Source organism: Lepidochelys kempii, chromosome 5 (genome assembly GCF_965140265.1).
Source record: "Lepidochelys kempii isolate rLepKem1 chromosome 5, rLepKem1.hap2, whole genome shotgun sequence".
In the NCBI taxonomy this organism is placed as follows: domain Eukaryota; kingdom Metazoa; phylum Chordata; order Testudines; family Cheloniidae; genus Lepidochelys; species Lepidochelys kempii.
Window position 1 is genome coordinate 4,548,870 of NC_133260.1, and position 12,181 is coordinate 4,561,050.

At 48.7% G+C, this 12,181-nt stretch overlaps 1 protein-coding gene across 4 annotated transcripts in view; it reads right to left on the minus strand.

Annotated features, from left to right (window-relative positions):
- Positions 1-282: 282 nt before the first annotated feature.
- DNAI1 (dynein axonemal intermediate chain 1) overlaps positions 283-12,181 on the minus strand; it is a 275,448-nt gene continuing 263,549 nt past the window's right edge. For 3 of the 4 annotated variants that reach the window (XR_012158826.1, XR_012158825.1, XR_012158827.1), the window contains one exon: positions 533-583. Coding sequence is in view for 1 of the 4 variants with exons in the window: in XM_073343359.1 (XP_073199460.1) it covers positions 479-583 (105 nt within the window). In the remaining 3 variants the exon portion in view is untranslated. Of the gene's footprint in view, positions 584-12,181 lie in introns of all 4 variants that reach the window. The other variant, XM_073343359.1, reaches the window with a different exon arrangement.

The following is a 12,181-nucleotide window of genomic DNA, read 5'->3' on the forward strand; positions in this document are numbered from 1 at the left end:
GGGAACACTGACTCCAGTGGGGGGCACCGCTCAGCAATGCAGCAGCCCACCAGGACACAGGTGTGAGATGGTGGCACAGCACTCAGGTCGGGGCCTGATCCTGCAGTCCCCAAGCAGACACAGCTCTTAGTGGAGTCACGGGGAACTTTGCTAAGGACTGCAGGATGGGGCCTTGGCTGTGTGATACGCCATGGTCTCAGAGGGTGGCCATCTCCTCCCCTCAGCCTACAGGTAGGAAGAAGCCAGCGCAGCCCGAGTGACAGCTCTGCAGACTAACCTCCTTTCAACGCGTTTATTTGGATGCAGAAGCCAAGTGTTCCTGCTGTGTATGAGACGGGAGGCTCAGGGGGATGCTACTTGCACGGTAAACAGGAGCCTGTCAAAGGAGAACCTGTTTGCAGAGCCTGGTGCTTCCCGGCACGTGGACGGAGAGGAGCCAATGTGCAGCTGGGAGCGGGCTGGGCTTCCTTCCTCTCTCTCACTTTGCGGGCTTGTTGGCCGGTTCCCTCACTAGGTTTAGCAGCTTGTCCAGCTTCGCGATCTCCACCTCAGGGCCCTTCTGAATCTCTTGGCCTTTCTTTTCCTAGAGAGAAAACAACAAGTCCCAGCTGTTAGTGGAAAGGACCCCACCGACTCACCCGGAGCAGGCTGGCCAGCGGGGCCAGTGAGGGAGCAGGGCCTCTTGGCCTTGCTGAGCCAGGAAGTTGATCCCAGAGAATGCGACAGCGGGAAGTCCATTGAGGCTGATCCCCCCTCCTTCATCCCCCACATCAAGCCCAAACAGCCAGGCTTTGGGTGTGTGGGACCCTGCAGGGCTAAGTGGGGGTGCTGAATCAGGCTATGCAGTAGGGTTATTGCATTCTCACCCACTGCTTAGTTAGTGCGTGGGGAGTAAGCCAAGGACAGTAAATCCAGTGGCCCCAACCTGCCTCTCCCGGGGCCCTGCCACCAAATCCATCTCCGTGGCTGCATACAGTGACATGGGCGACAAATGCTGTCTGCACAGCCCATCTCCCTGGTGCTCTCCGTCCAGGGATGTGAAGGGTGCGTCCAGCAGACAGAAGCGGTCAATGGCTGGCTATTCCTATGGCACATTCCACCCCAACGGCTCCAAGAGCCACCTTCCAAAACTACACCCAGGGACTCGCTTCCCCAGCTGGGACGTGCAGCTCACCTGAGTGCCGCACAACAGTTTAGGGAAGGAAGTCAAAAAATAGCGCATCAAACTGGCAATGGGGGAAGGGGGATAGGTGGGGTCAGGTTGGGGAAGGGGGCATTGTTCAACCAAGTGCGAGCACCTGGGCTGGGATCATGGCTAACGTTTTGCAGCCACACAGACCCCTTGTTTCCTTTGCCCATTCTCACCTACGTGCCTCCTTCCACACCACCTACTAGTGTAGGTAAGGAATACCTTCCCAGTCGCCTTCCTCATTCAAAACCCTCCGGCGCGCTGCCGCCATGTTGCTGACGAGCCACGAGTGATCATACACACTCATTAAAGACCGTTAGACTGAAACCCACATCCCTTGTCAAAATTGAGTGACCAGGTGAGCTTATTATTAGCCTCTTGTCTTAACCCTACTCCTCCCCAGCTTATGTATATTGACCTCACTAGCGGTGTCAGGTCTAAAATCTATATTTGAATCTCTGCAAGGCAGAGTCTGTGTATGTGGAACATGCCAGGCAAACTTTTGGATGCTAAAAATTATTAATCACTATTCTCTTGCAAGACGCGCCTTGGAATCTTTACCCGTTGGGATGTCAGCTCATCTGAAAGACGATACTTCCCCCACACAGCGCCCCTGAGCCCCACGCCGCCAGGGTGTTGTTCACGGCTAATGCACCAAAGCAACTTCCTGCGATCGGGATTTCCTTGCGGGTCTCCCTTCCAGCTACCAACCAATACACCCAAACACTGCTTAGCATAAGAGATCGACGGGGCTTGCAGCATGCGGGGGCTGGAGCTGCATGACAAAACTTGGCTCTGCGCTGGGGCTGGTTCCTTTGGACCTCCTAGCTCAGCAGTGATGGTTCGTTTCACCGGCCAGCTCACTGCTGGCCCAGCAGGGATAAACAATACCCAGGCACTCTCTCCCATGCACGGTTCCGAGGACAGTGGTGGTAGCATGTGTCCAATGGAGTCTAAGAAAAGATGCCCCCCTGCACCAAGTGCCGGAGCTGTCACGGTCTGCTCGAGTCTAGACACAGAGGCAATTAGGAAGGAGCAGGAGCCAGCTGCCAGCTCTCCTCTCCTGTTAAAAATAAAACGCTCAGACAGGGCCATTTGCCAGTTCCAAGCAAGTTAACATCAGTGGGAAGAAAAGGGAGCAATTACCTTTTAAAAACGGCTCTATTTGCCTGCACGTCATACACTGACGAGAGCATGGCTGACCCAGGGAAACGACACGTGATGAGCCTAGCGCCGTCCTCTTCCATAATCCTCCCGCCCAACTGGATGTCACAGATTTCAGCTGACTCACGGCGCAAATTTACTCTGTGGCATGGATTACACACTGTCAGGAGTGATTCCCCGGAACAGCAATTTAACGGGCGCCTGGGATGTAATTTTAGCAAACGAGCAGATGCCTCTATCATTTCCCCGGTTTTGACAAAAAGATAAACGTCGGGAGAGGGAGGGTGGCAGAGGAGGAGAGATGGCTCAGCACTAAATGTCAAACTCTATTATCTCTTTTTTGTGTGTGAAGAATAAATAAATTCCCCCGAGCGCAGATTTTGTTTGTACTGATGGGATTTTCTGTAGTTACTGCTAGATTAGACTCCAAAGACTCCTGCATGCTGCCTCAGGATTAAATGTCAGTGGCGGTGTGTACTGAATGGAGAATAACCCACATACAGAGAGTACAGGGGAAAAACCATCGCAGCCTCCCATCCAGGTTGCTCGCATTATTTACTACATTTTCCACTGAATGCATCCCATGAAGTGAGCTGTTGCTCACGAAAGCTTATGCTCTAATAAATTGCTTAGTCTCTAAGGTGCCACAAGTCCTCCTTTCCTTATTTACATTGGTGTGGTCAGATGTAGTATGGCTAAGGCATGGTCTATACCATTAGGAGACACTGAGATGTTTCCACCTCAACAGCCAGCCATGTACTAGCGAGATGCAGATATCCATATAGTTCTCATCTGAGACAGATAACACCTTTGCCCAGCTAGCTCACCTTGCAGAAGAAGTAAGCAGCTGCGTGACCAGCAGCTGGCTCAAACTCAACACGAGTTGCAGGACTGAGATGAAAAGGTTGCAGAATCCAGGATGGCTCCGTGTTTTGGTGACATCCATGCACTGATTGTCAGAGTTGCACTGGACTCTGTGCTACACCTGGCTACCCAAGCTGCTGCAGTAGCCAGAAATACCTTTTTCCAGCTGCAGCTGCCAAGAACCCTGCCCCCTCTTTCCTACCCATAAAGATCACACCCTTTTTACTGCAAATCTTGAGTAATGTTGTGCCCTCCACTAATGGTGGCAGACAGAGAAAATGCAGCCGGTTAAGAACAACCAGGTCAAGCAGAACAGGTAGGTGTGAAAGCAGTACACCATTCCTCACACTGGCTCCCTATTCCATGCCAGATACAGTTCATGGTTCTGGTCCCCATCTTCAAAGGTGACAGTGAGCTAGGGCCCAATTACATGTTAGGCCATCTCACTCTCTCCATCAGCCCCAGAACACTGATCACACAGGAACAATGCAGCTGTTGGTACCCAGAACAAAGCTCGATGGGGCTGAGGACAAGCTATTATTGGGGAAGAGAACCCAGCTATAGAACTGTACTGAGCCTTGGTCCTAGGACAGATGCATGCCGTCCAGTACCCTATTTCAAGGTTCTGGCTGACCACCTGAGTCAGGTGACCAAGGATCACGTGACAGCTCAGAGGCAGCGTTTCCTGTAAGAGGGAGCCTGCTCAGTGGGAGACCCAAAGTCAGGGCCAGGTAGAAGGTTGGATAGGACACAGCTGCGGGGAATAGGGGTGCAAACCTCAACTGAGAAAGGCCAGGCAGCAAGTCCTGGGTTTCAGGACGGAACTACAGAGTGTGTGAAAATTTGGGTTCAGTTGACACTGTAGTGTTTCTCAAATACAAAAGACCCAGGAGACAGAAACTGAAATTCCGCTTTCAGGCCATGCTGGCTGGTGCACCAGCCCATGGGTCACACGCACCATTAGCCTCAAGAGATCCATTAGGCCGCAAGGCAAGAGGCATCTGTTTGCACCTGCTGTCGCTCAGTAGAGGTGGCAGCCGTAGCCACAAAAGTCCAGGCCTGATCACCACTGTGTCACTGCCGTTTTATGTTTCCATAACGCCACTGATTCAACAGCGATAGACCAAGATGGAGATGGAGAAATGTAGTGGTGAATCAGGCCCTGCGACTACAGTCCCCATTCTGAAGATGGGACAGTGAACACAGACCTAACTAGGCCCACAATGAAGCTTACCATCTCCTGTCCTGGGTGCCTAGACGTTACAATGATTGGTGGAAGTTAGCTTATGATGGGAGCAGCCACAACGTGTTATCTTTGTCAAGATGGGCTTTATGACCTGTTTATTAAGGGCAGCAAGTCCCAGCGTCAAGAATGATTCTACAGCAAAAGTCGGCAAAGTACCAGGGACTTCCCTCCCTCTGGCTCCCATGACTGCCCCTGGGTTGTTAGCTAGGGGTGGGGTGGTATGGCCAGGGAACGCATGCATGGAAAAGACAGAGCTCATCTGCCGTAGTGCCCACATGGGGAGTAAGGCATGAAGACCACTCCTGCTCTGCTGTTCTGAGGCCTTTCCATAGGGAAGGATTCGTTCCCTCCTTCTCTGGAAAAACTGCCTAGGGAATAGCCCAGCGTCATGGCACATGGCACTTCGTTAATAGCAGTATTGGGCCTATAACACATAGCTGAACTCATCTGATTCCGTCTAGATGGCAGTGGCATGCATGCACATGCCCATGCTTTAATCAGCTCAGCAGTGCTGGATGTGAGAGCCGCAGGAAGGGACATCATCCTATGGGGCAAACTGAGAAAGGAAATTGACCTTTCCTAGCAATGGCAGGCGAGATCTAAGCTGGCAATGCAGGTGTTTGTTTCCCTTCTGTGCTCAGAGGCGATACGTGAATGTGTTGCTGAAGCTGAGCTCAGGTGGAGGTTCAGCTTTCACAGCCTGACACCTGACACCAGCACGGGGCAAACCGTGACGCATTCTGAGACTCACGGCAAAGATCCCCGCTCCCTCCTCATTACGCAAGGGCCAAGGCTGCCGCTGCTCAGGCCGCATGGACGGGTCCCCGTGCCTACACCTTCATCGCTCCAAAATGCAAACAGAGGGGAACTGATGACTGGTCATTACAGCTCTCTGCAGCCACTAGAGCAAACCCAAGGGTGGGCACCTCAGGGGTTTCCTCAGTATGAGAAGTGACAGCTCCCCAGTAACAGTGAAGGAATGAAACTGTCCAACGGGTCTTTTTTGGAGGGGGGCAAGTCAGAGCATCCCGTTATTTGTCCTTCCAAATCTGCTCCTCTGTGAGCTGCACAAACAGCTGGCAGATCACGGGGGCAGTGTCACAGGTCTTCAGTGCTGAGGTTTATAAGTGACAGCCATTCATTCTGTGATGTGGAACAGCCAGTTCCGTGGGAGATGGCGGCCAGCTGGCTGGGAAGCATGGATAAGGGAGAAGGGAAGCTGAAGTCAGGAGAGCACATTCAGGGGAGCGGGGATAAGGAGTGGAACAGATCCGACGGGGCCATGAAATGAAGAGCAAAAGGAGACAGTGCATTCAGCTTCCTTCCAATGGACACAGCAATCGATGCACTAAAACCGGATAGGAATACCTGTAATCCACACACCTCCTGGGCGTGGTGCTCTGTCCATTTAGTGGCACCGAGCCCACTGAGAGAGAGATGAATGAGTCTGCTCTACACACAGTTGGCTTTCAGCTCATGCAGTAGAAGCTCATGCACTAAGTTCCAGAGGCCCCAGGTTCGATCCCACCTGCCAAAAGGGTGGTGTGGAGGGTCTGTCGGTGTTACGTAGCCAGCTGGGGAAAGGCTCCTTGGCCAGGAGAAGTGCAGCCTGGGCAATGGTCAGGTTTTCTGTCTGGGGGGGCTGGGGGCAGCACAGACATCCTGAACGGTGCCAATCAGAAATGAAGCTAGCAACAGGGGCAGAGTGGGAGACCTGGGCTGCTGCAGTCTCCCCAGTAGGCTCTGACCGGAGCGATTGAGCACAGCCGCCGGGCAGAGGGGCCGAGGATGAGCCTAGCTGATTCAGCCCCACAATAACGGCTTGGGAGAAGTGCCCTGCCTGTGTTTGAATACCTGGTCAGTTTAGTGCACTATGGTTACTGTGAAGGGGAGAGACTGGGTCTGGGCTTTCCAGAGACCGTTAGGAAATTGCACACACAAATGCGGTAACTGCGCACAACTGCAGCCATGCAATCGCACAGACATTTTTTCACACACACCAAGACCTCTAGCAACTGCACATTTCACCTTAAATGTTTCACTGCATGTTTTGATTTGTAGCAGTGTCTAGCCAAAAACATCCCCTTCTCTCACTGATTTGCAACCTGGGTGCTATCCTCCACCCCAGAAATGGCTGCATTTCAGTGATGAGGTGACTGCTCTACACATACAGGATCAGATACTTGGCTGCAGCTGAGGAGCACACACTGCTATGTGGGGGGGAGGGGTGCCAAGGTGGTGTAAAGCTCACCTCTGTTCTCCCTATCCTGCTGCCACGGTGGGAAGTATAAGTTAGAGAAGCCCTCAGACTGCTCTAATTTATGCTGCCTACTAACAGCACCAAGGGGCTGAAACCACAGCTCAGGACTGGTGCACTGTAGAGGCATTCAACCACACCACCTTCCTCTGGCCACACCTCCTGCGGGAGCTGAAGATGCTAATTGGAGCCTCTACGCTAACTCTCCTTTCCTGGAAGACCTCCCTTGCACTTGGGTGATTCCCCCCAGGGCCAACTACACCAGCTCTCCAGTAGTACAAAGGGACTGCACTGGAAAGTGCAAAATGCTTTGGGGTCCTTTGGGCAAACTGGTGCTCTGCCCTGATGAAACCAATGAGTGCCATGGAGAACAAATTAAAACAACCGGAACAGGTGCTGAGGAGGAGAGTTTTTTAAAAGCAATACTCAATCTTGGGGAAGGAATGCTTGGCTTGTGAAATTCTTGGTGTTCTAGCTTAATCTGATAACAGACGGAGCTGGGTCTGAGCTGAATGGGAATGAACTGAATTTTCTTCGCTCCGAGGAGGGATGTCTTACTTCTGCAGAATTCCTTCTTGCTGGCCCAGTTCCCAAGCCTGGGCATCATATCACGCTCCCCCTGCCCACCCAAGAGCCAAATGGGCGTTTCCCCTAGTTACTAAGGGGCATATCTTTAAAGGTCTATAGGAGTTAGGCACCTAAATACCTTTACAGATCTGGCCCTAATTCCTTTCCCATTGCACACAAGCACTGATTCTCTGATATGCACCGTAGGAATGCACATCTCAAACTGGGAAGCTGTCCTGTGCCTTATTGGCACAAAGAGGGAGCAGATTCTAAAGCCCCTCCACAAATGACATTCACCCCTGTGCTGGGCGCCAGCAAAAGGCCAATGCACCACTGCAATACTTTGTCCAGGTCTGGTGCAATTTCAGAAAGGATGAGGAAAACTTGCAGAGGGTGCAGAGAAGAGCCACAACAGCAATTTAAGGGCTGGAGAAAAGGCCTTACATTGAGAGACCTAAAGAGCTCAATCTGTTTATTTGATCAGAAAGAAGATTGAGAGGTGCCTTGATTACAGCATGTATGTACCTTCAGGAGGAGAGAATGTCAGGCAATAAATGACTTTTCAGTCTTGTGAAGAAAGGAATAACAAGAACCAGTGGCTGGATGCTGAAGCCAGACAAATTCCAACAGGAAATAAAGCACAATTTTTTAACAGCGAAGGTGACTATTGGAGCATACTCCTAAGGGAAGTGGCAGAGTCTCTGTCTCCTGAAGTCTTCAGATCCAACTGGATGCATTTCTAGAAGATGCGTTCACCAAAAACAAATAATTGGGCTCAATACAGGGGTAACTGGGCAAAATTCGCTGGCCTATGATATACAGGAAGTCAGAATAGATGATCTAATGGTTCCCTCTGGCTTTACACTCTATGAATCACTGAAGTCTCATTTAAACCCTGGGCAGAGCTCTGGCCAACTTCAATGGGAGTTCCTCACATGCAGAAGCTGGAGCATCATGTCCAAGACGCGCAGCAGTCACCACCATCCCAGCAAATAATCCAGTGAAACAGACTGAGTACGGGGCCGTTGGCCCCACAGAATGTAACCACGTCCGGGATGACTCCTGAGAGGTGCTGGTGCATCTGCAACACGCACTGGCTCCGTTCAGATGCTCAGCACCTGTCAGAATTTGACTCTTTGTAATCAGGTTGACTCTGCACAGTCTGTGACTATACGCACATTGCTAAAACATCACCCCCAATCACGTGTACATGGACAGGGTTGCAACATGCTTGTCAGACTGGGTTTTAGCATGGTTCTGGATGTGGCACTGGGATACCCTGATCACCTCTTTGCAACTGGGTCAATCAGTCTTCCTGCATCCCATGCCTCTGTGTAGGCTGTCCTCACACAATTCATTGCACCACGCGAGAGACACCCACAGGCCACTCCATTGGCACCCGCAATTGAGGCAGCCCAGATTTTCCCAGAGTGCACTACACCAGTGCAGCTGGGTCACATGGTAGGGACAGGTCAATGCAGTGGACACAGAGTTGTGCTGGGAAAGGTGCTGCTGAGTGGCTGTACAGATATAATGAGTGAGTCAGAGCTTGGTTACCTATAACATGGTTTCAGAGTAGCAGCCGTGTTAGTCTGTAATCGCAAAAAGAAAAAAGAAAAGGAGTACTTGTGGCATCTTAGCGACTAACCAATTTATAACATGGTTATGGTATGAGTATGGTATGGTAGCTGAGTCCTAAGGCAAATCTCACTCAAGTATAAACCCTGTCCCTTAGTAAAGAATATAACAGTTAGAGGGTGGGAGATAGCCCCAGTGGGAAACCGGCAGGGAGAAAAATAATCACATCTTAGCTAGAGTTTTGAAAAAAATGGATGTTTGCAACTGATTGTTATGTGTGGTGAAGGCTGGTTTTTCACTAGTGAAAACTGCCATTGCTTTTCCAAGATGACCAATAAAAGTACTTTAGACCAGAGATCTGTACACCTTGTAGGCCCAAGACAGAGGGAAAAATCCTTCTCTGGCAGAGACTCATGCCCACTTCTTGATCCCCTCTCATCTGTTCTTTGGTCCCCATAGTGAGCTAATGGGTATTCCGGAATGGTGTTTGTCCCAGCGAGTTTACTGGTTGGGACAATATTGTAGTGCAATGTATAACACAAATCTCAGCAGCCCCCGTGAACTTTAGTAATTAAGTGCAGTGGGACATTTTTAAATAAAGTTCATTGGGGCTTCATGAATCACTAGTGGCTGCAATACAGTACAAGGGCAATCTCTGTGTTTAAAAATGTCCTTTCCCACTTTCCCTTCTACACACTAAGATCTTGTGGTATTTTCATTGTATTATTGTCTTAATCCTGCATGATGCCAAGTGCTCTCATCACTGAGAGACTTCTCTAGGAATTCAGGGCACTCAGTACCTCAAAGGTATTTAGGTGCCTAACTACCTTTGAGGATCTGGCCCCTCGTCTGTATCCACTTGTAAAGTGCACTAGGGGCATTTTTAAATCAACAGGCCTGGATAACTTTCATCCAAGAGTTTAAAAGAGTTGGCTAAGAGCTCACTGGCTTGTTAATGTTGATTTTCAATAAGTCTTGGAACACTGGGAAAGTTCTAGAAGAAAGCTCATGTTGTGCCAATATTTAAAAACGGGAAAACAGGGTGATCCAGGTAATTATAGGCACAACAGTCTGATACTAATTCCAGGCAAGATAATGGAGCAGCTGATAATTAAAGAAGGATAATGTAACTCATGTCAATCAACATGTGTTTATGGAAAATAGATGCTGTGAAATTAACTTGATATCTTTTTTTTTTTTTTGAGATTACAAGTTTGGCTGAAAAGGTAACAGTGTTGATGGAACAGACTCAGACTTTTCTAAGGCATTGAACTTGGTACCAAAGGACATTTTGATTAAAACACTAGAAAGATATAACATTAACATGGCACACTTTAAATTAATTAAAATCTGGCTAACTGAGGGGTCTCAATATATAATTATAAACGGGGAATCATCATCAAATGGGTGTGTTTCTAGCAGAGTCCCACAGGGATCAGTTCTTGGCCCTTCCCTATTTAAAATTTTTATTAATGACCTGGAAGAAAACATAAAATCATCACTGATAAAGTTTGCAGATGACACAAAAACTCTGGGAGTAGTAAATAATGAAGAGGGCAGGTCACTGAAACTGAACAATCTGGATCGCTTGCTAAGCAGGGCACAAGCAAACAATGTGCTCTTTAATATTACTACATGCAAATGTATACATCTAGGAACAAAGAATGTAGGTCATGGGGACGCTCTCCTGGGAAGCAGTGACTCTGGAAAAGATTTTGGGGTCACGGTGGATAATCAGCTGAACATGAGTTCCCACTGTGATGCAGTGGCCAAAAAGGCTAATGCGATGCTGGGATGCCTCAACAGGGGAATCTCGAGTAGAAGCAGAGAGGTGATTTTACCTCTGTAGTTGGCACTAGGGTGACCGCTGCTGGAATCCTGGGTCCAGTTCTGGTGTCCACAATTCAGGAAGGATGTTGATAAATTGGAGAGGGATCAGAGAAGTGCCATGAGAATTATTAAAAGGTTAGAAAACATGCCTAAGGGCTGGTCTACACTAACGCTGTAAATCAACCTAAATTACACTACTTCAGTTATGTACGTTACCTAACTTAGGTCAACTTACCGCAGTGTCTACACTGCACTGTGTCAATGGGAGATGCTCTCCCATGACTTCCCTTATTGTTCTCGGGGAGCTGGAGTACAGATGTCAACAGGAGAGCACTCTCCCATCGACTTAGTGGGTCTTCACCAGACCTGCTAAATCGACACCTCTGCATCGATTTAGCCATAAGTGTAGACAAACCCTTAGAGTGATAGACTCAAGGATCTCAGTCTATTTAGTTTAACAGAGAGAAGTTTAAGGGGTGATGATTACAGTCTAGAAGTATCTACATGGGGAACAAATATTTAATAATGGGCTCTTCAATCTAGCAGAGAAAAGTATAACACGGTCCAATGGCTGGATGTTGAAGCTAGACAAATGCAGATTGGAAATAAGGGGTACATTTTTAATGGTGAGAGTAATTAATCATTGGAACAACTTACCAAGAGTCGTGGTAGATTCTCTATTACTGACAATTTTTAAATCAAGATTGGATGTTTTTCTAAAAGCTCTGCTCTAGGGATTATTTTGGGAACATTCTATGGCCTGTGTGATATGCAGGAGGTCAGATTACATTATCATAGTGGTCCCTTCTGGCCTTGGAGTCTGAATCTAGGGGTAGCATTTTCAATAGTGCTGTCAAGGTTCCTCCCCCACTCTGAACTCTAGGGTACAGATGTGGGGACCTGCATGAAAAACCTCCTAAGCTTATCTTTACCAGCTTAGGTCAAACCTTCCCTAAAAAAATACAAAATATTCCACCCGTTGTCCTTGGACTGGCCGCTACCACCACCAAACTAATACTGGTTACTGGGGAAGAGCTGTTTGGACGCGTCCTTCCCCCCAAAATACTTCCCAAAACCTTGCACCCCACTTCCTGGACAAGGTTTGGTAAAAAGCCTCACCAATTTGCCTAGGTGACTACAGACCCAGACCCTTGGATCTTAAGAACAATGAACAATCCTCCCAACACTTGCACCCCCCCTTTCCTGGGAAATGTTGGATAAAAAGCCTCACCAATTTGCATAGGTGACCACAGACCCAAACCCTTGGATCTGAGAACAATGAAAAAGCATTCAGTTTTTTACAAGAAGACTTTTAATAAAAAATAGAAGTAAATAGAAATAAAGAAATCCCCCCTGTAAAATCAGGATGGTAGATATCTTACAGGGTAATTAGATTCAAAAACATAGAGAACCCCTCTAGGCAAAACTTTAAGTTACAAAAAAGATACACAGACAGAAATAGTTATTCTATTCAGCACAATTCTTT